The sequence below is a fragment of the Dama dama genome, chromosome 16 (genome assembly GCF_033118175.1).
Source record: "Dama dama isolate Ldn47 chromosome 16, ASM3311817v1, whole genome shotgun sequence".
NCBI classification, from domain to species: Eukaryota; Metazoa; Chordata; class Mammalia; order Artiodactyla; family Cervidae; genus Dama; species Dama dama.
The window spans coordinates 33,871,514-33,896,127 of record NC_083696.1 but is presented as its reverse complement, the minus strand read 5'-3'; the positions used below and the strand labels follow the sequence as shown (position 1 = coordinate 33,896,127).

The following is a 24,614-nucleotide window of genomic DNA, read 5'->3' as shown; positions in this document are numbered from 1 at the left end:
TCTCCGCAACTAGAGAGAAAGCCTGTGCAGCAACAAAAACCCAGTGCAACCAAAAATAAATAAATAGATTAATTTTACAAATAAATGCAATGCTTTAAGAAAAAAAAGACTTAAAAAAAAAAAAAGAAAGAAACATACAGCTAAGATCTTTCCAGTAGTTAAGACTCTGTGCTTCCAATGCAAGGGGCGTGGGTTCCATTCCTGGTCAGGGAACTGAGATCCCACATGCCTTCTGGCATGGCCAAGAAAATTGAAAAAAGAAAAAAAAAAGAAAAGAAATATACAACCAGAAAAACCAGAAACCTGTCAGAAGAGGCTGAAAGATTAAATTACAAAGGAAAAACCACCAGAAAAAGAGAAGAGGGGAAAAAGCCATAAGTAAACCTCTAGTTCATGCCACAATATAACTTAAAACTTCTACTAATTAATATTTAGGAATGTTTACAACTGTCCCCTTTAAGTTATGTTCTACAACCAGTAAAATTCAGTTTATTGATCTCCAGAAATACATACTTTCAGACCTACTCTCTCCTACTGGTAAATCCATAAAACGGTCCTGTGCTCAGTCGCTCAGTTGTGTCCGACTCTTTGCGACAGTATGAACTGTAGCATGCAGGCTTCCTGCCCTTTGCTATCTCCTAGAGTCATATCCTTTAAATTAGTGATGCCATCAAACCATCTCATCCTCAAACAGTCTCATCCTCTGTCACCCCCTTCTTTTTTTGCCTTCAATCTTTCCCAGTGTCAGGGTCTTTTCCAGTGAGTCAGCTCTGCATCAGGTGGCCAAAGTATTGGAGCTTCAGCTTCAGCATCATTTCTCACAATGAATATTCAGGGTTGACTTCCTTTAGGATTGATCTCCTTGCTGTCCAAGGGACTCTTCAGAGTCTTCGCCAGCACCACAATTCAAAAGCATCAATTTTTTGGCACTCAGCCTTCTTTATGGTCCAACTCACACATCCATACGTGACCACTGGAAAAATCATAGCTTTGACTATACGGACCCACCCCTTTGTCGGCAAAGTGATTATCTCCGCTTTTCAATACACTGTTTAGATTTGTCATGGCTTATCTTCCAAGGAGCAAGCGTCTTTTAATTTCGTGGCTGCAGTCACCATCCATAGTGATTTTGCAGCCCAAGAAAATAAAATCTGTCACTGTTTCCATTGTTTCCCCACCTATATGCCATGAAGTGATGGACCAGATGCCATGATCTTAGTTTTTAGAATGTTGCATTTTAAGCCAGCTTTTTCACTCTCTTCTTTCACCCTCATCAAGAGGCTCTTTAGTTCCTCTTCACTTTCTGCTATAAGGGTGGTATCATCTGCATATCTGAGGTTGTTGATATTTCTCCCAGCAATCTTGATTCCAGCTTGTGCTTCATTCAACCCAGCATTTTGCATGATGTACTCTGCATATAAGTTAAATAAGCAGGGTGACAATATACAGCCTTGACATACCCCTTTCCCAATTTGAACCAGTCTGTTGTTCCATGCCCACTTCTAACTGTTGCTTCTTGACCTGCATACAGGTTTCTCAGGAATCAGGTAAGGTGGCCTGGTATTCCCATCTCTTTAAGAATTTTGCACAGAATGTTTCCTACATAAATATTTTCAGTTACAACCTGGTTATGAAAACTTGTCCCAGTTATAGTAATGAATGATTTAAAAATGTTCTCACTTGACTAAAGCATGAGCTTTTTTGTAAAATGCCAATCACTTGAAAAAACATATTAAAAATTCTATTAAAATATCACTTTTAGAGACGTAAAACAGAATAACATGATGTAGAGAGAACATGTTTGAATGAAATAACATATAGAATCCAGTCAAGGAAGTCCTATCATCAGGCAACTAGTTGCTAATTAATTGGTTATAAAATTTAACTTACAGGCAGACTGCCTCAACACTCCAATGCATATATTTTCCAATTTTCTGCTTACTTGGGTTGCTTCTTCCAGATCCCTTTTACCACATTTCCAGCTCTAGATTCATGAGAATGAAGACTCAACAGCTAAGCTGCCTGAACTGAAGCGTTCCAGGTATTGATGTACCACTACGCAGTGATTTTGTTGCCATAGGAACTGTTTGTGTACCAGTCATAAGCCCAGGTATTGTGAAGACCAACTGCTATGACAAGTCTTTCCACACCACAGCTGACAGTTGAACTAAACTACTGTGTGCTAAGAAACAGTATGTGCCTGTCAACAGTAGACTAATTTTGACCTAAGCTATAATCTTTAATGCATAAAATTTACAACTGATATAACTAAAAGGAGAACTATAACCAGAAACCTTACAGAACCTATCACTTTAATTTTATAAAGGTAAAGTGATTTAAATATCAAGGTTCTATATCCTAGAAATGGGGAACTTTTCAGCTCTATATCACCAAGCCAGATGTCATCCCACATTCCTACACAGTAACCAGAGCAGTAACTAACAAGACTGTAGCAGTTCTCTGTGTCGCTGGGGACAGGCAGAGGAGACGGCACTTCAGGCAAGAAGTGCCTTACATCCACAGGGCTATCCCAGCATGTGGGCCCAGCACACAAAGCACAAAACACGTCTTAGTAGTAATTATTTATGCATGTTAGGCTTTAACTGACCCAATTCCTTTCCCAATCTCCCTCCTCTACATCATCTTTACACAGCTGATGAGAAGGGGCAGTTACCTTTGAAATGATGTAACAGCAGCTGCATTTTTTGCTCGTGTTCCTTTTGCTGGAGGATCAGTCTCCGGTCACACTGAAATTTCAGATGTTCCAGTGCAGATTCCAACTCACGAACCACGTTATCCCGTTCCAGAACTTTCATTTTAATTTCTTCATTCTGTAACTTTAGTTTCTGTTCAACTTCTCGCAAATTAACCACCTAGCAAAGACATTTTTTGACCTTTTAACTGTCTTAGACAGCCTAATATAACATTAATTTACTTCTCCTTAGACTTCATAAAGATGAAGGCCCTTAATCACCATGGTATAACTATGCAAATGCTTTGTAACAAACCCACAAAATAACCTTAACAGCCTTTTTAATTTGTTGGGATTCTGAATTGGTAACAACTTCATTTTAAATATAATGTTGGTCTGATCATCACCCCTCCATCATTTCTTAGACATAATCTTTGTAGTTTACATTTGTAATCCTATAACTATTTTCCCAGTCTAAAAAAATATCAAGAATTCTAAAGACTCTTGTAACATCTAGATAATTCTCATTTTTAACTCCAAAGTGGATGTTATAAGTAAGTGACAGAATTTTTTCAGCTATAAACAGTTTGGCCTGACACTGTACTTGTAGTCCAATGGGTTCCTCTCTGCACTGATATAAAGTAAAAACACTTCAGACAATATCTGTGTCATAGTACTTGTTAATAATGTAAAGACCTTCTCTCCAGAAAAATAATAATTTCTACAAAGGGGTCTTAAGATCAGAAAAATCCACTGACCTTGGTCCTTGCACTAATACTACCACAAAAGAGTTATCTGTATCAAAGCCTAAGACAATATGCACCATTATTTCTGCCCTCCAAACACCCAGTGATGGGATGCACTTGCATCAATGATAGAAGCGTATTCCTGACAGTCATTATCCAAGAGGAGGGCTGTGTATAACACTTCCATTAATTTGTTCATCTTTATTTCACTTGTCTCTCAGAATTAGAACTTTATTTTAAAACTTCAGTGTTTTATTTTTCATTAATTGTCTATTATCTTAAACTGAATGTATTTTTCAGAGAAAAAAGGTAATCTACTTGTTTAACATTTCATAATATATATCTTAACAGGAGGCACTGGAGAAAAGATGGATATAATTTTCAATGTTATGAAACATCTCTATCAGTAAACTGTCAAATCTGTATAAAATATCTTAATTTATATTAAGCACATCCAGGTTAATGCTAAAATAGATCACTATCTTTGTCACTGATGTACCATTTCATCTCTATTTCAGTTCATAGAGTATGATGAGAAAGTATAGGTACCCCTACCCAGCAATGAAGGAAAGGGAACCCAAACCTGGAGGGTCCCTTGATTTTTTTATGAATGCTAAGTAGGAACAACCAAATCTAGAAAGCATCCAGCTAATACTGCCTGAAGAATATTTGGACTAAATTCTTTGGATTTTAAAACTATTTCAAAAAGCGTCCTCCTTTCAAGCGACCCTTCAATTTTAAGAAGCTCACTAAAAGTTAGGCCTACAATACTTGGATAAGCACAAAGATTTCCGATAACATTCAGTACTATAAAGTCTACATATATGTGAGCTGTATACCCATCTTGATCCCTATTTATAAGAAAACCCTCTGTCCCTGAAAAACAAACCTTATTGAAATATCTGAAAAGAACAGCTCTAATCTCAACAGGACTCAGGCAAATTAGTTTTTCTAAGACATTTGCTTCACTATGAGAGAGGTTTTGAAATGAAGCTCTGAGCAAGTTCTGGCGACTCTGGATACTTTCGTTCTTGTATTCAATTGCGGCTTCCAAAGCTTCAATCCCTTCTTCAAGTTGGAAAAGAACATGTTCTTCCTAGATATAATACAATAGAAATCACTCATTTTAAATGAAATAGTATAACTTGGACTTTGTCACATTCTAAGATCTTACTATGCTATTTGGGTCTAATGGACATTACTATTCTTCTACCCTTCCCTCAAACCAATCCATGGTGGTTGCCAAATAAGTATCATGCACTGTGCTGTATTTTCACCACAAAACATTACAGTGTTTTTAGTTACAGAATTCCTCATAAAACAGAAACTCAAATATTCCTTGAAGATAAGAACTGACCCTCTAGAAATGCAGATGGCCAACAGGTATATGAGAAGATAGATACTCAACATCGCTAATCATCAGGGAAATGCAAATAAAAAACCACAATGTGATACATACCTGTCAGAATGGCCATCATCAAAAAGAACACAAATAACAAATGTTGGTGAGGATATGGAGAAAAGTGAATTCTCATACATGGTTGGTAGGAATGTAAATTGGTGCAGCCACTGTGGAAAACATTATGGAGGTTTCTCAAAACACTAAAAAAGAACTACTATATGACCCAGCAATTCTACTCCTGGGTACATATCTGGGAAGAAAAACTAATTTGAAAAGATACATGCACCTCAATGTTCATAGCAGCTTTATTTACAATTGCCAAGGTATGGAAGCGACCTAAGTGTCCATCAACAGATGAATGGATAAAGAAGATGTGGTATATAAACACAAAGGAATACTACTTGGTCACAAAAAAGAACAAGATTTTGCCATTTGCAGCAGCAACAAGGATGGACACGGAGGGCATTATAGTAAGTGAGTCAGACAGAGAAAGACAAATGCTATATCACTTATACATAGAATCTAAAACTTACAACAAACTAGTGAATATAACAACAAAAAAAGAAGCAGACTCACAGATACAGAGAACAAGACAGTGGTTACCAGTGGCAGGGCACATACTAGGGGTTGGGCAGTGAGAGGTACAATCAATTGGGAGTAAGACAGGCTACAAGGATGTATTATACTACACAGGGAATATAGCCAATGTTTTGTAGTAACTGTAAATGGAGTATAACCTTTAAAAATTGTATTAAAAAATAAATAAAAATTAAAAATGGACACTCTACCACTCTGCAAACATAATTTGCTCATTCCTATCTCTATGCCTTATTTAACAGTGTTCTATCTAAAATGACCTTCTTTCTTATATCTATCAATACATACCATGTTTTTAATCAAGATTCTGATTCACCAATGCTTCCTTAATTCAATCTTCCACCAAATGATCACTGCATTGCTTTGGATAAATAATGTATTAAGTATAGCTTTATTAGGTTTCCCTGGTGGCTCAGTGATAAAGAATCTGCCTGCCAATGAGGAGACGTGGGCTTGATCCCTGGGTGAGGAAGACCCCCTGGAGAAGGGAGTGGCAACGCACTCCAGTATTCTTGCCTGGGAAATTCCATGGACAGAGGAGCCGGGAAGGCCACAGGCCACGGGGTCGCAAAAGAGTCAGACATGACATAGTAACTAAACAACAACAAAATAGCTTTATTACATTATCTGTAACTTGATTTTTATATTCATCACGATTTAGAGTTTTCTCATCTTTCTGTCTCTTCTCCTCAGATGGAGTAGAATTCCTCAAGAGAAGCATAATGTTTTCTACTTTTTTGTTTCTTCCATAGGGCTCAGGAACTGTCCTGGGCACTCAAGAATTCCTTAAATGCTCAAATTTTTTGCTGAATTTTAGGTTCTCAGACCTTTAGATCTGCAGGGCTGGGGGCTGACTTTGACAGCCTTGAGGGGAAAACCTCATTCTGTGGTCCTTGGCAAAGCTACCCAAATTAAGTTATAAAATAGGGCAGTAGAAGCTCATGATGTCACATAGCCTCTAGTCAAGTTTGTCTTCAATTTCTTTCATCAACTCAATGAACAATAATGTCATCAAATCCTCTCCCCTGTTCCTTCTTAACCAGCCCCTTCAACTTCTTCTTATACTTGCTCAAATCTAAAACACTACAAGATACAGTAAGGTGTGTGATTCCCAGACACTTACTTTTTGTTAGCAACTTTCCCTTACTTTGGACATTGACCATAAATATTTGCAGAGAAAAGCCAGGCTCAAAAGTTCATCTTTGTCTGATAAAATAATAAGTTATGGTTACCACTGCCAACTGAAATAAAATTTTGAAAAAAGACGAAGTCTGGGACAATTTGGTAGCCAATAAATGCAACACCTTTTACATAGTTAAAAAAATGATGAAGAGAAGCCACATGTTCCCCTAAATGAAAACTCCTTAAAAGGTATTTTTATTGGCGGTTGAATTTTGCACATCTACTTGGCTAGGACTTAGTGTGGAACAATGCTCCCATACTTTCTAAAACAATTAACCCTTAATGCTCTAGGCCTCTGTTATAGATGATGAATTACCAAGTATCATACAAGAAAGATGCATAAAGAAAAGGTGCCCTCTTTAGAAAAAATGAGAAAAAGAGTCCCTCAAATCATTTTCTGTGTTCTGTGAAAACCTCAGCTGAGAAAGGCCATACTCAAAGCAAGTGTGAGTCTCTCTGTCCCTGGCAATGCTAGGAAGGGGCCACATTCATGTACCTCCATGAGAGGACATCACAGTCTCTAGTCAAGCATGGCTTATGGCACCAAAGAGGTGCCAAGGAAACTCAGTACATCTGACAAAGTCTCAAGGAAACAAAGTTGACCAGGTTTATCATTTTTATGTTTAGGTAACAAAGGTGAAGGAAATCATCCAAGTGATCCATCATACAGTACTTCCAGTTCCAAAGCATACTGACTTACTTCAGGTGACAACACGCTACCATTTTTAAGTTTCTCATCCACGCTGTTTCTTTGTCTCTGCAGCTGATCCTTTTCTCTCTGGAGGGCTTCTACTTGTTCTGAAATCTTTATTTTCTCCTCAGCTGTGCTGCTCTGGAGCTGCACATTCTTTTCAGACAACTCTTGGTCCAACAAGCTCAGGCGAGTTGATATTTTTAAACTGTCTGTGTTCAAAGCCTAAAAAGATAATCAACCAGACACCCTAAAGTCAGTTATTAGAAACATAGACTATAAATAAATCAGGAAAAAACAGAGAGAAAACTACTATGTAAACATATTGTTAGCTCTTACATTATTATTTTCTCCCATGGATTTTTTTGGGGGGCTTCATTTTCTAAGTCTTAAGTTGAATGTCTTTTTTTTTTTTTAAAGTGGAGATTAAAAATTTTTTTTTTATTATTTATTTGGCTGTGCCTGGTCTTGGTATTTCATCAAAATAATTACATGTATATACTACCATAAGGTTTATAATTTTTTTTAAAAGTAGTCTCCTACACCACCCTTTCCCAATTCCTGCTCCCTAGAAATGACCATCTTTAACCTTTCAAGCTTTTTCTTCTGGTTTATGTCCATGTTTTTAAATAACATTACCAGTTTTAGATACTGTCTGCTGGTTGTCTATTATGGAAGATAAGGATTTAGCACTCTTATGCCTCCTTGTCTGTACTTCCCCTCCTTGTATTCTCCCAACTTAAGTTGTGTTACATTTTTACTTAAATCAATAGTTTACATGACTTCGTGAATATTATTCATAACTGAACTATCTAGGACAAAATGATCATATTTCCATCTGCAACACTTTTTTCTGGTTAACTTATAACTAATTCTTTTCCAATAGAACTATAAAATTCCTCTCAACATTATTTTTTCAGTTGATCAAAACTTAATCAGGGAATATTTTCATTCTCTTCTCTTCTGGAAACATTTTGTCTAGAGTCTCCATCCTCCTGCTCCAAACTAGACTATAGTTGTTCCTAGACTTCCTTTGGTACTGTTGAAAATTTCCAGTCAGAGCACATTTTCTGGGTCCCAAGTCTTTCTTTTGCATAGCTTGTGTCCTCATATTTAAGGAGCACATCCTCTAGTAGTTTCCTGAGACAGGCTGGGTTATAGATAAATTTTTTCACTTGAAAATGTCTGTATTCTACCTTCCCATTTAATTTATATTAGTCTAAAAAGAGACTCTTTGTTTGGACACCATTTTCCTCATGAGTTTTAAGACTGCTTCAGGTCTAATGAAGACTGCTGAGAACTCCAAAGCCATTCTGACTCTCAAGATTTACACAATATGCTTTTGGTGGTCTTTGCTATGCCCTTGATAAACTATTTCAACCCAGAGTTTCATATCTTCAGTGTTGGCAATTTTTTTTGTATTATGTCTTTGATAATCTCCTCTTCTCCTGTTTCCTCTTTCTGGAATTCCTGTTTCTTGGATGATGGACTTTGTGGGTTTGTCAATTAAATTTTATTCCTCTTATTTTCTATTTATTTTTTATTTACTTTCTGAGATGTTTCTTAACATTTTCCTTCAAAGCTTTTAATTTCCAAAAGTTCTTTCATGTTTTTTATAGCCTGCAGTTCTTGTTTTATGGATGGAGTATCAGCTTTTACCACCTTGAAGATACTAAGATTTTTTAAGTTTTTTCAGCTCCTTGTTCTATCTCTAACTTCTCTGATCATCTTCTTTTTTTTTTTTTCTTTTGTTTTGGCCTCCATCTTTAATGTTAGTAGCATTCTTGAGATCTCCATCATACTTAAGAGTCAGGTATTAAAATGCTGATACTGTGGTGGGTTAAGATTTTTGACAGGAGGATATACCTTGAACATGGACACTTAGTTGGGGGCTCCCAAATGTAAATTTGTAGGGTGTTTTTTCCTGGGATTGTTTCAGAAAAATCTACCCATCTTCTGCTGGGAAGTATAAGTCTGGCTGCCTGCATTTTGGGATCTATGAAGGGGTTAGGAAATGGATATCTCAGGATTAAGACTTTCATTCATTCCCTGTTTATTTTGTCTTACCCCAAGCCTCTGCTGTACTTGGTTCAATCTTCAGAAAATAAATCACCTAGTCCAGAATTAGAAAAGGATGGTGTCCCGACCATGCCCTGTTTTCATTCTTAGGCCTCACTCCTCCCTTCTAAAATTCATGGTCCCTTCATTTCTGAGTTTTTTTTTTCATGTTTATGTGAATTATAGCTTGTGAAGCTGTTACTAAAAAAGCTAAGGATAAAGGTTTGACTCTAGTTGGTGTCCCTCTTCTAGGCACTTGGATTTCAGCTTTTTCTGTTCTGCTAAGCCAGTAACCACTTATCTGCTTTCCACCTTACATTTTTTTGGTAACCTTCTGTCTTCTGTTATCTCCCCTACTGTTTTTTCCCTTTATGTGTTTATAGGTTTTTTTGAGTTAATAGCTTTACTAAAATATAGTTCATATACATTGATTTAAAGTGTATAATTCGATGGTTTTAAGTATATTTGCAAACTTGTGCAACCATCACCATAATCAATCTTAGAACATTTTCATCAGTCTCTCAGAAGAGACCCTATGCTCACTAGCACTCATTCTATTTCCTCACCAAGCCCAGATCCAGTTCTAAATAACCAGTATTCTAGTTTCTGTCTCTATGGAATTGTCTACTATGACTGAGTTCTTTCACTTAACATTCATTTAACATCATGTTTTCAGGATTCATCCATGTTGTAGCACGTATCAGAGCTTCATTCCTTTCTACTGTTGAATAATAGTCCATTATATGAATGTGTACCACATTTCGTTTATACATGATCAGCTGAAGGACACTGGGTTGCTTTCATTTTTTGACTACTATGAATAATGCTGTTATGAATATTCATGTACAAGTTTTTGTGTGCACTTATGTCTTCACTTGATTCGAATGTACACCTAGGTGTGGATGCTAGTTCATTTGGTAATTCCATGTTCAACATGTTATCCCAAGTAACTGCACCATTTTAGAACCCCACCAGCAATGTGTAAGAGTTCCAATTCCTTCATATCCTCACTAAAATATTTTTCTGATTATACTCATCCTAGTGGGTATGAAGCAGTATCTCATTTAAATTTTGATTTGCATTTACAAGATGGCTATGATGTTGAGCATCTTTTCACGTGCTTCTTGGCCATTCACAAATCTTTGGAGAAATTTCTATCTGAATCCTTTGCCTGTTTTTAAACTGGGTTGCCTTTTCATTACTGAGCTGTTAAAGAGTTCTACATCTGTTCTAAATACAGACTTAATGATGTACAAACACCTCCCATTCTATGAGTTATCTTTTCACTTTCTGGATGGTGTTCTTTACATTACAAATGCTTTTAATATTGATGAAATCCAATTTATCTAATTTTTTCTGTTGTTTGTGTTTAAGGTATAATATTCAATAAACCACTGCTTCACCTAAGATCACAAAAAGTTATACGTATGTTTCTTTCTAAGACGTTTATAGTTTTAGCACTTACATTTAGGTCTTTGATTCATTTTATTTGTATATGGTATGAATATAGACTTTTTAAGATAAATCCTTTTTTTTTTTTATTTACTTTGGGCTGTGCTGGGTCTTTGTTGCTGAATGGGCTTTCCTCTAGTTGTGGTGAGAGCGGGCCACTCTAGTTGTGGAGTGAGTTTCTCATTGCAGTGGCTTCTCTTGTTGTGGAGCACGGGCTTTAGCACGTGGGCTGCAGAAGTTGAAGTTCATGGGCTATGGGGTGCAGGTTCAGTAGTTGTGGCACACAGGCTTAGTTGCTCCACGGCATGTAAGATCTTCCTGGACCGGGGATTGAACCTGTGTCTACTGCATTGGTAGGTGGATTCTTTACCAATGAGCCACCAGGGAAGCCCTGAATATAGGCTTTTTTATACTGTGCTTCTTGTCTGAAATGCATACGATCACATCTTATAGTATTTCTTAAATACCGAAAAAATACATAATATGCTTTATCCTTTGTAATATCCTTTGTTCAAAAAGAACCCTGAAATATGTCTCAAGTTTCTCTTCTGTTTAATTAAAACTATCTTCAAAGAATCAATTTTGCTATGATCTACTGTGTGGGTTTCATTTATTTGCACTCTTTGCTTACCTCAGTTATGTTCTTACTTCCTAAATATTACATCTTGTTGAAACTAGAAAACACCTATTTTCTTTGTTTTTCCTGCATCATAAAGTAAGTGTATTTCAGGAATAAGAGTTTCCTTCTCACTCCTTTCTTTTTCTCTTTTTTTCTTTTCTGATACAGAACGTATCATAAAGGTCCCAGGTATTTCCTTCTATTTATTCACTTGATACATTGATTTGTAAATCCTCTTTGCTGTCATTACATGTTTCTTTTTTGCGGGGAGGTGGGCAGCTTCTAAAACCTGACGCTGACAGCCAGTGTGGACAAGTTACCTGGATGGAGCACCAGCAACTGGGCTGGTTAGAAGGGCTGCCCCTACCCCAGTGTCCAACAGCCTGCTGCCAAAAGCTATCTCAACATGTTTGGGAAACAGAAGGCAGAGCAGAGGTAACTGTAGATCTTGTTCACATGTTACACTAAGGTGGAGAAGGTAAGAACATGTCACCATCACCCCAGACCTAGTAGTACATCTATGCTGGATGAAAGGCAGGTTTTTTAATAAAGAGGCAGAGCTTATTCCATGATTCCATGACTGACTCCAGACTCAAGGTCAGCTGGAGGCAAAGGTTTGTGCAGAAAGTCTTTTTTTTACAATTTTTAAAAATTGAAGTATAATTGATTTACAATGTTGTGCCAATCTCTGCTGTAGAGCAAAGTGACTCAGTTGTACACATATATACATTATTTTTTATATATTCCATAATGGTGTATCACAGAATATAGTTCCCTGGGCTATACATTACGATCTTCTTATTTATCCATTCTAATGTAACAGCTGGGATCTACCAACCCCACCCTCCCAGTCCATCCCTCTCCCTCTCCCACTTTCCCTTAGCAAACACAAGTCCATGAGTCTCTTTCTGTTTTGTAAATAGGTTCATTTGTGCCATATTTTAGATTCCACATACAAGTGATATCATACGGGATTTGTCTTTCTCTTTGTAGAGAAAGTTTTCTTAGAGTCTAGGGCTTTATTTTCAGATGCTACTGTTGCTACTGCTATTATCAAAAATCTCCTGGTCCTTATAATACTTTTACAGTCATTTTTCAAAACCTGAAACTATGGCAAAGTCCTTCATAAAACCACTTATATGAATGGCTCATAAAACCCAAGTCCTACAACAAAAATTTTTGTACAGATACTCAAGTCTTTATAAGTAGAAAAATAAGCAAATCTGTATTATACAAAGTCTTTTTTCTTTTATAGGAATCCTGAGTCATAGTATAGTTAGATCATTTTCAAGTCTATTCTTCCAATGTTCACGCAACGCTCACCCAATGTTACCAATGTTCACGCAATGCTCACCCAATGTTCACTCTCTAATGGTACAGATTATTTTTAAAATATCCACTAAGGCTAATAATAGAGGCTTCCATAGGAAATGGCAAGCATGCTATTCTAAATGGCTACATAGTTTCTGTTTGGGATAATAAAAAGTTTGGAAATAGATAACAGTGATGGTTGTACAACACTGAATATAATTAATGCCGCTGAATTGTACACTTTAAAATGGTCAAAATGGTAAATTTTATGTTATGTGTAACACACTACAATTTTTTAAATACCACCAAAAGTTAATAACAGATAACTCATACTTGGTAGAACACTGAACATTTTACTTCAAAACTGAAATAGATTTTCATCATGGTCATTAAATAAGCACTAGTAAGCCAAATACACTGAAAACCAGAAGAGTTTTCTTTTGGTTCTAACTTCACAGTGGTTTGATTTACTTTATAAAAAAATAAATCTCAATTTATATGGCTTACAACCAGAATCAAAGAGCATATTAAATAGAATACCTGACTAGATCGCAACTTCTTACTTTCCAGGTGGCTCTTCTCCTGTAACAGGGCCTCCTTCTTTGAAACTATGGCCTCCCGTTTCTTTAAGTCTTCTTCCAGCTCCTCTAATTCTTGGCGTTGGTTCAGAACTTTCTCTATTTCTTCATCTAACCATTTCTTTTGCTTATCCAATTTCTACATTAAAATTCAAAAGAAATGTTACAATTTGTTTTTCTTCACCATAAAATTTATATGGTAATAATATATCTTCAGACTGACTAAAACACCTTAAATGAACATTTAAAAGCTATCTGGAACACCTTAAATGAACAGTGAGAATAATAAAATAGTGTCTGTCCAAAATTGTCAAGAAGTAAGTGGTTCTAAGTTAACATCTTCCTGTGTTGTTTTATCAGGAGTTAAAATTTATTCCTTAAAAATGCTTGAGTCTGGGATTTTTAAGGCTGACAATTTTCTTTATATATACTGAGAGTCAGTTCTGAGAACATGCCGGAAATCTTGTCTGTCCCAGAGGTGCTTACCTCCACCTCAGCACTAATGAATGAGCTCCTTGCCTGACTGCAGGGACAAAGCTTTTTGCCTCTGTAGCCCTAGTGCCTGCTATACTGCCTGGCCCATGATTGACTTTCAATAAAATGTTATATGAATGACTGAATGAATTTCTGATTCAATTAACCAATGAGGTGAATAAATGAATAGACATAGTGGAAAGACATAGGTGATAAGGCATGAAAATCTACTCTGCATTGTAACCTGTCGACATAAAATAATTACAAAATAAATTGAGCTGTAAAGATTTCCAAAACAAGCATCTCAGTATTATCTTGAGCTAAGGGTACCTAGAAATAAGTACAAACAAAAATGTGAACGGAATAACTGTCCAAGATGGAATCTACCAAGTGCCCATCTGCACTGGGACAGAGTCATGAAGCAAGGCTTCCTAAATAACAAGAAAACAAATCAATATAGTACTATTTTCCAGTTCTTCTCAAACTTGGTAAAAAAAAAAAAAAAAAACAACAACCTGTTCCCAGAAATCTATATTAAGACAATAAGACAGTGAATATGCACGAGAAAAAGTGAGCAAAGTGACCAAGGCAAAGTGAGATCCAGAGTCCAGAGCTCTGTAGTTTTTCATCCAGACCTAGATAGTATGGTTCTATAAGCAACAGCACATCTGAATAATACTAAACCCTAAAATAGCAGCTCTACAATTACTAGGAACAGTAAGGATACCCCAGAGCAATGAAAGAAATACTTTAGTTTTGTTATATCCAGCTCTATCTTAGAAACTCCACACGAGACCCTATGAAGACTAGCAACTAAAACATATTCTACAAACATTTCTTGACTGAGTGGGGTTTGAAAGTTAAGTACGAGATCTTCTGTAAGCTCCATTCCAATAAAAGAGCAACCAAAAAATGATGATTGTTGATAATAAATGCTGTATACAGCTAACTCCCAGGTACATGCATGCAAAAATGGAGGGCGGGATGGGTTCTGTCTGAGAAATGGAAGTAACATCAATGCCTGCCTCAGAGCAGGCAATACTTCAGCTGCGCTTTGAGGACTGGGTGCTGTGCCGTGCTTAGCCACTCAGACGCGTCGGACTCTGCGTCCCCCTGGGCTGTAGCCCGCCAGGTCCAGGGAAGCCCTTGAGGACTGGGTAGCAGTCTGCTAACATAATAGGTTTTTTAGAGATACAGTAATAAATGAATGAATTTTCCTGCACTGGAGATAATAAAGTTATGATTTGTGCAATTCACAGTATCTTAGTAAGTTTTCTGAAAATTTCTTACTTTGTCTCTTCTCTCTTACAGTAAATAGTCCTACCACACAGTGCCAATTTTAAATACTTTGTTCTTATAAGAGTTTCATATCAAAACAAGGTCCTATTATAAGTTTTTTGGATAGTCATATTGATTAATTTATAATCTTATTTAGAGTCAAATTCTGGAAAACGTTGTTTTAGAACACTAAAAAGCAGGAAGGGTTTGTCTATTTTATTTTTAACCCAACAAAGTCAATGCAGGCTGTGAGAACTTGTTATTGTATTCATTTAAATTTAGGTTCTTAACGTTCTATAAAGCCGTGCTAACTATTCTATGCTTTCCTACCTCTTCGACTCCTCCACATACCCTTCCACCCAAAAATATTATTACCAGGCATGTCAGAGAGAAAGCTCCTTAACCAATTTCTAAAAAGCACTAGTAAAATAACTTAGAATACATGCATGTCCTAAATCTTACTGTTAAAATATTAATATACAAGATTTAAGAAGAGCAAATAATTTTTTTAGAATTAGGTTGATGCATTTGCATTTGAGGGTAATTATAGTTCTAAGTACAGTAATTTTTAAGACTTTTAGTACTGCTATTCCTAATTTACATAAAATTTTGTTTCTTTGAACTCTGATGTTAATTTATGAATTTCATTTTTTAAATGTGGCATTAAGACAATAGCTTTTTAATATATTACACAAGGTGCATATACAATTTGGTTGTGTTTGAGTAGAGAGCTCTTATCTTGAGAAATATATCTTTCTAGGGGAATAAACCAGTCTTGACATAAGGATAAACACAATCTAGTTTTCATGTTTACATTTCACAACATTCAAATAAACTCATTTCTACTGAAGTAAGAATATAGCATTCATGTTGATGTTTGGTAGAAACCAACACAATACGGTAAAGCAATTATCCTTCAGTTAAAAATAAATTAAAAACAAAACAAAAAAAAGTACAGCACATTTCTGGATGAGAAATTAATTTTTAATAACAGAAAAGTTTCAAAAGAAATATTAGAAATTTTGTACTCCAGCAGCAAAGTCTAGTGTTTGAAGATTTTATTTACAGTCCACCTCTTTTTACCTCTACTTAGACAATCATCAAATCGAAAAGAAACCAGGAAAACACTAAACAGAATCGACAAACCTGGAGTTGGTCTACACTTCCAAACGAACCTTTTCTCCTTTTCATCTTAAATGCATCAAGGTCCTCAGCTTTCGGTTTTAGATCTTTCTGTTCTGTTTTTAACTGTAGTTCCTATAGAAAACAGGAATTAAAATCACCTTATTGCTTTTACTACATGGCCATCATTAAGTATTTATGCAGATAATCATTTTAATATTTACTTTCCTAGTTACAAAAAGAAAGAAAACAAGTAGATGAAGCTTGGGGCTATTGAGGAAGAAAATAATGTTAGCCCTTCATTCAAGCAATAAAATCTCACAGCAAAAATCAGCATTTACTAGAAAAGCTAGGTATTTCTCTCATTTTTCGCCAGTGTTACAAATTAGAGTTACAGGGCAGAGTATGAAAATTATAAATCCACTTTTCTCTTGCCTTTCTGAGTTCATTACCTTCAGCGAGTCCACCCAAGGTACCCATCTGCAATAGGGATATTAGAATTTATCACAGGAGAAATGTAAAAAGAAAAGTAATACTCAGGTTCCAGCATTCAAAACTCAGATTTTGCAGCATGAGAATAGTATTTCAAGACTGATCATGGTCCTCTGAAGAGTATTTTCCAAATTCCTTGAGTTTCCATTCACATCTTAAGAGTCAAGCCAAGAGGGCCCATGTGTTCTACTGGGGTTTAGAGATGATGTTACTGTCCACCACCAAAGCTTAGCAGGAATCTGGAAGGAGGCCATGAACTCAAAGTGGGCTGGTCCGCACTGCTATTTCTTACTGGTCCATGATGGGTAAGTACAGAAATTAAAAGTAAGTGTTTAGAACCTTTTACAACAATTTAACAGAATAATTTTGTCTATTGAATCTAATAATTAAAAAAAACTTTTTATTGTTTATTTTAATTTTTATTTCATTTTTCTACTAGTTCTTGTTTTACAAAGGCATTGGGCACTGACAAATTCATAATAAAATGAAAATTGTACCTTGTGTGTGTTAGTTGCTCAGTTGTGTCCAACTCTTTGCGACCCCATGGACTGTAGCCCACCAGGCTTCTCTGTCCATGGAATTTCCCAGGCAAGAATACTGGAGTGGGTTGCCATTCCCTTCTCCAGGGGATCTTCCCCACCCAAGGATCAAATCCGAGTCTCCTGCATTGCAAACAGATTCTTTACCGTCTGAGCCACCAGGGAAGACCCCCAAATTGTACCTTTTCCATAGGGAATTTTGGAAATACTGAAAAAAAGTAAGTAAAAGGGAAGTCCACCATTTTCCAGGTCTGGAAATGGCAGAAAGGAGGAAAAAGAGAGTAAGAAATATGTGTGTCCCAGTTCTCCTCTTGAGTTTTGACCTAGGAAGGGGATGATAGGTAAAGGTGTCACTGAGGGCAGAGAGAATGGGGACTGCAGTGCAGAGGCTTCACACCCACATAGGTCCATAAAGTCTTGCTGAAAGAATAGAACTATGATCAGGGAATGGTGACCTACAGGACTCCTTGCACTTGGAGAATGAGGATGACAAGTTGAGGACAAATAGGGGTCAGTTATCCTGGGGAATTGACCCCAGAACTGAAGGTGAGGACAGGCGCCTGGACTAGCGAGCTAGATGGAAGACCTAGTAGTCTCAAGAGGGATTTATAATGCCATTAGGAAAAGAGATGAAGCCAAAGCTCCTCCACACTCTACACTGAAATGAGACCAGTCTACAGACTATATTGGCTTCACACCAGGGGGCCAGGAGGGAAAGGCGGACAAGGGAGCGCAGATTCCAGCCAGTCACATGCAAGAACCAACCGAAACTCAGGAAGTCCCTCCTCCTCAACTCCATGTGATGCAATAAAGCTGCACAATGGAACACCGCATACACTAGAGCCTATCTTTGAGAAGCATGGGGAGGAAGAAATTGAATACTCTTATTCAAGAGAACTGAGAATTATTTGTAGGAAATGTCTGAACTATCAGAATAAGGTTTGAACAGATTGGATATTTGGTTAGTTCCTATGATATTTCGAGCAGTTATTATGACACGGATTGGGCTGGGCAGGGTGGGAGGAGTGTCATAAAGAACACGAGGCTTCTATAGACTCAATAAAGAAATTTTCTATGCCCACTTGAGTTGAATTATGAGTGAATTTAGACCCTCTTATATTTACTAACCATTAATTTTTCATGCTTCCCTATTGGTTGTTCACAGTTGTAATTCAGCTCCTGTCACAGTCACGGTGACTTTAGGATGCTGAAATAAAGGCACCTTATACCAGGGCTGACTCTCTACTATTTGTTTTTCTGCACATGCTTTGAAAGTATATAACAGGTGATCTAATCCCCTCTTCTGTATGTTGCTCTAGACATTATTACCTTTACCATATATTGTAATCCCTAACATAATATTTGGAGAAGGCAATGGCAACCCACTCCAGTACTCTTGCCTGGAAAATCCCATGGATGGAGTAGCCTGGTAGGCTGCAGTCCATGGGGTCGCAAAAGGTTGGACACGACTGAGCGACTTCACTTTCACTTTTCACTTCCATGCATTGGAGAAGGAAATGGCAACCCACTCCAGTGTTCTTGCCTGGAGAATCCCAGGGACGGGGGAGCCTGGTGGGCTGCTGTCTATGGGGTCACACAGGGTCGGACACGACTGAAGCGACTTAGCAGCAGCAGCAGCAACAGCAACATAATATTAAAATAGCTGTCTACCAGGTACTGTGCTATGCTTTTTACATCTATTTAATTATCTCATTTAATAGTCACAATAATCCTATGAAACAGATACCATTATAAATCCCATTTTACAGATGAGGAAATTGGTGCTAGAGAAGTCCCATATCACACACTGATCCACAATTTCAGGGGTTCCCATATCTTTATTATTTCAGTTAAGAACTGCTGCTCTAAAAAGAACCTATGCAGAAGTCCTAGTATTTACTGGAAATGGTTTAGTCATGTGAAAAATGAAATGTTAGAAAGCCAGTTCCAAAACAGCAAACAGTATGTCCCTTAGGACTCTGAGCAGATGCTGTTTTTGCATGAAGTAATAGAAATTTCAATATATTTTCAGGGCAGGCTGTTTCTTTTCCTGGAATACTCATTCTCGCCCTTAAATGGGTCATATTTCCCTAGAATAAGAGAAATGACCAGAAGGAACAAAATTACCCTAGATAAGAAAGTGCTAAGTTTTAGTTACCAGAAGAGTTGCATTTCAGCAGACTATGTGTTCTACTCAAAAGTTTCTTTCTTTTCCCCAAACAAAGATTTAGACAGTGCTATGTCTTGTTGGTTTAAGCCAGGGTTCATGAGAGATGAGAAGCTGAGGCCCAAAGACCACAGGACTGAGAGACAGGGCTGCTCCTCAGATTGGAGGAAGGACTGCAACAAACAGACCAGGCTGTTGGCAATGAAATGAGAACTGACCATCAGAAGAGTCAGTTTATAAAACTTTTTGGTTCATTGGATATGGGTAAGGAGGAAGAGGACAGAGTCAAGAATGATTGATAAATTTCTAGTTAGCTCAACTGAATGCACTGAAATGTTATGTACAGTACACTGGAAAACTATACTTTCTCCCCCATTAAGGGAGCAGGGAGGAAGAGCAGTGGGGAGATAAGTAAGGAAGATACTGAATTCACCTTTAAGTCAGTCAGTTCAGTTGCTCAGTTGTGTCCGACTCTTTGCAACCCCATCGACTGCAGCACGCCAGGCCTCCCTGTCCATCACCAACTCACGGAGCTTACTCAAACTCACGTCCATTGAGTTGGTGATGCCATCCAACCATCACATCCTCTCTGGGACCCTTCTCCTCCCGCCTTCAATCTTTCCCAGCATCAGGGTCTTTTACAATAAATCAGTTCTTCGCATCAGGTGGCCAAAGTATTGGAGTTTCAGCATCAGCATCAGTCCTTACGATGAATATTTAGGACTGATTTCCTTTAGGATGGACTGGTTGGATCTCCTTGCTGTCCAAGAGACTCTCAAGAGTCCTCTCCAACACACCGTTCAAAAGCATCAATTATTCGGTGCTCAGCTTTCTTTGTAGTCCAATTCTCACATCCATACATGACTACTGGAAAAATCACAGCTTTGACTAGACAGACCTTTTTTGGCAAAGTAATACCTCTGCTTTTTAATATGCTGTCTAGGTTGGTCATAACTTTTCTTCCAAGGAGCAAGTGTCTTTTAATTTCATGGCTGCAATCACCATCTGCAGTGATTTTGGAGCCCCCCAAAATAGAGTCTGCCACTGTTTCCCCATCTATTTGCCATGAAGTGATGGGACCAGATGCCACGATCTTAGTTTTCTGAATGTTGAGTTTTAAGTCAACTTTTTCACCCTCTTTCACTTTCATCAAGAGGCTCTTTAGTTCTTCTTTGCTTTCTGCCATAAGGGTGGTATCATCTGCATATCTGAGGTTATTGATATTTTTCCTGGCAATCTTGATTCCAGCTTGTGCCTCATCTAGTCCAGCATTTCTCATGATGTACTCTGCATATAAGTTAAATAAGCAGGGTGACAATATACAGGCTTGACATACTCCTTTTCCTATTGGAACCAGTCTGTTGTTCCATGTGCAGTTCTAACTGTTGCTTCTGGACCTGCATACAGATTTCTCAGGAGGCAGGTCAGGTGGTCTGATATTCCCATCTCTTGAAGAATTTTCCACAGTTTGTTGTGATCCACACAGTCAAAGGCTTTGGTATTAAGATATTAAGAAAAGGTGAAAGAATACACAGAAGAACTATACAAAAAAGATCTTCACAATGCAAATAATCACAATGGTGTGACCACTCACTTAGAGCTAGACATCCTGGAATGCAAAGTCAAGTGGGCCTTACGAAGCATCATCATGAACAAAGCTAGTGGAGGTGATGGAATTCCACCTGAACCTTTTCAAATCCTAAAAGAAGATGTTGTGAAAGTGCTGCACTCAATATGCCAGCAAATTTGGAAAACTCAGCAGTGGCCACAGGACTGGAAAAGGTCAGTGTTCATTCCAATCGTAAAGAAAGGCAATGCCAAAGAATGCTCAAACTACTACACAATTGCACTCATCTCACACGCTAGCAAGGTAATGCTCAAAATTCTCCAAGACAAGCTTCAACAGTATGTGAACCGTGAACTTTCAGATGTTCAAGCGGATTTAGAAAAGACAGAGGAACCAGAGATCAAATTGCCAACATACACTGGATCATTGAAAAAGCAAGAGAATTCCAGTAAAACATCTACTTCTGCTTTACTGACTATGCCAAAGCCTTTGACTGAGTGGATCACCTATAAGACAACCTAATAAAGATGGCAGTGGTTGGATGTGTGAATCCATAGTTCTAATGGCAAATCTGGTATCAAGGATTAAATCTGGGAGCTGTCAGAGTTAAACTGTAGCCACGGGAAAAGAGATGAGATGTCAGCCAGGCCAAAGTACAGAAGATAAAGAGGACATAGGCTAGAGTCTGGAGTAATCCCTGTAAGTAAAGAAACAGTAGTGTAGGATAAGCTAGCAAAGACAAAGAACAAGCAATCAGAGAAGAAAAAACAAGGTGAATATAACTTCACAAATGCAAAGGGGAAAATATCTCAAGATGGAGGAAGTGGTTAACTATGTTGAATGCAGTGTTAATGACTTCAGTCACAGAGAGAGCACTGATGTACTTCTCAAGAGCTTTGAAGTGAATGGCACAGCCAAGACCCAGAAACCAGACTGGAGAAGACAAGAAACAAATGAAAAGAAAAGATACAGAATCAAATATAGTAAACTTTTCCAAGCAGTTTGGTTATAAAGGGAAGAGGAGAGAGAGACAGAAGTATAAAGTTGATGAAGAATAATTTTCAGATGAGAAAAACCTAAGCTGTTTAAAGAAAGAATCTAGCAGAAAAAGAAAAGCTGGAAATATAGGAACATAAAAAGACATAAATGAGATGAAGCATGTAAGTGCTGAGCACAGTATCCAATGAAGATAAATAATAAATGTTATTTATTTTCTATAATAATTATCACAGTATTAATAAGTAACTCAAGGGAATTAAGACAGCAATTCCATTTACAATAACACCTAAAAGAATAAAATATCTGGGAATAAATTTAACCAAGAAGGTAAAAGACTAGCACACTAAAAATTATAAAATACTATGAAAGAAATTAAAGAAGAAATGAAAAGACCACCCCAGGGCTTCTCCCATGGCTAGGTGGTAGAGTCCACCTGCCAATGCAGTAGACACAGGTTCAATCCCTGATCCAGGAAGATCTGACATGCTGTGGAGCAACTAAGCTCCTGCAGAACAACTAATGAGCCTGTGTTCTAGATCCCAGGAACTACAACTGAGCTCACATGCTGCGACTAATGAAGCCCTTATGCCAAGAGCCCATGCTCCCCGACAAGAGAAGCCACTGCAATGAGAAGCCCGCTCATTACAATGAAGAGCAGCCCTTCACTTACCACAACTAGAGAAAAAACCCAGAGCAATGAAGACTCAGCACAGTCAATGAGATAAATAAATAAATAAAATGGAGAAAATACTAAAAAAAAAGACACCCCATGCTCCTGGATAAGAAAACTTAATATTGCCACACAGTCAACACAATCTGTATCAAAATTCTAATCACCTTTTTGCCAAAATGGAAAAGCTGACCCTTAAATTCATATGGAATGGCAAAGGTCCTTGAATAGCCAAAACAATGCTGGAAAAGTACAAAGTTGGAGGACTTAATTTCCAATTTCAAAATCTACTGCAAAGCTACTGTAATCAAAACAGTGTGTACTGGCACAAGGACAGACACAGAAACAAATGGAATAGAACTGAATGTTTAGAAACAAATTCATAGATGTATAGTCAACTGATTTTTGACAAGGGTGCCAAGTCTATTCAACAGAAAAATAACTGTCTTTCAGTAGATGGTGCTGGATTCCCACATGCAAAAGAATGAAAGTGGTCCCCTACCTCACACCACATACAAAAATTAACTCAAAATGGCCCAAGGACCTAAACACAAAAGCTAAAACCATAAAACTCCAGAAGACCACACAGGGGTGGGTAAATCCTTATAATCTTAGATCTGGAAATGAATTCTTAGATATTACACTAAAAGCACAAGTGAAAAAAAGGAAACACAGATAAACTGGAACATCATACAAATGTAAAACTTTGGTGCATCAAGAATATTATCAAGAAAATGCAAAAAAAAAAAAAAAAAGAAAATGCAAAGATAATCTACAGAATGGAAAAAAAAATATTTGGAAGTCATGTATCAAATAAGGTTTAATGTCCAGGATACAGAGTGAATTCCCACAACTCAGTAGTAACAAAAGACAATCCAATTAAAAAAGACAACTTCAAAAGACTTTTCTCCAAAGAAGATATACAAATGGCCAATAAGCACATGAAAAGATGCTCAATATCATTAGTCAATATGGTAATGCAAATCAAAATCATAATGACATTCCACTTTATATGTACTTGGGTGACTATAATAAAAAAGAAACAGAAAACAACAAGTGTTGATGAAGATGAGAAATCAGACCCCTCAAACATTGTTGGTCAGAATGTAAAATGGTGCTGTCACTATCAGAAACAGCAGGTGGTTCCTGAAAAGGCCAAGCATAGAATCAGCATATGACCCAGCAATCCCACATCGAGGCATTTCAAGTCCAAACTGAAAGCAGGGGCTTGAACAGGTACCTGTATGCCAATGTTTACCACAGCACTACTCAACAGCCAAAAGATGGAAACCCAAGTGTCTATCAGATAAATGTAGAAAAAAAAAGTTGTGTAGGCATATAATGGAATATTACCCACTCATAAAAAGGAATAAAGTTCTGATATATACTACAACATGGCTGAACTTTGAAAACTTCATACTAAATGAAATAAGCCAGACACAGGACAAATATTGTATGATTTCACTTTTATAAAATGCTGAGAATAGGCAAATTCATAAATATAGAAGTAGATTAAGATTACCAGGCACTGGGGGGAAGAGGGGGAAAAGGACTCACTGCTTAATGGTTACTGAGAGTGATGAAAAGGTTTAAAAAAAAATAGAGATGATGGTTGCACATCACTGTGAATGTAATTAATGCCATTGAATTATATGCTTAAACAAGGTAAAAATGTTCAATTTCATATTATATTTTACCACAGTTTATAAAAATCAATAATGTAATATACCAAAACTCACTGAACTGTACACTTTACATTGGTAAACTGTATGATATATGAAGTATATCTCAATAAAAGTGTTTAATAAAAAATAAAGAATCAGTAACTCGGCTTAAATGCTCTTTAAGTTCCCTTCCATGTCTAAATTCTGTTATTTTTTCTAAGGTCTGAGAATATGTTAATTTCCCAAATTTAAAATCTAGGAAACCTCCAATTATGTCCCAAACCTTGAGTGCGGCTTAACATTTCCATAGAACA

The 24,614-nt window shown here is 37.1% G+C and overlaps 1 protein-coding gene across 6 annotated transcripts in view; it reads right to left on the bottom strand.

The window, feature by feature from the left end:
* The window catches only part of KIF27 (kinesin family member 27), an 82,664-nt gene that overhangs the window by 9,080 nt on the left and 48,970 nt on the right, over nucleotides 1–24,614 (bottom strand). For all 6 annotated transcript variants that reach the window (XM_061163751.1, XM_061163755.1, XM_061163753.1 and 3 more), the window contains 5 exons: nucleotides 16,227–16,337; nucleotides 13,291–13,467; nucleotides 7,320–7,535; nucleotides 4,328–4,534; nucleotides 2,675–2,873 (listed from right to left, as the gene is read on the bottom strand). In XM_061163751.1, coding sequence (XP_061019734.1) covers nucleotides 2,675–2,873; nucleotides 4,328–4,534; nucleotides 7,320–7,535; nucleotides 13,291–13,467; nucleotides 16,227–16,337 — 910 coding nt within the window. The remainder of the gene's footprint in view (nucleotides 1–2,674; nucleotides 2,874–4,327; nucleotides 4,535–7,319; nucleotides 7,536–13,290; nucleotides 13,468–16,226; nucleotides 16,338–24,614) is intronic.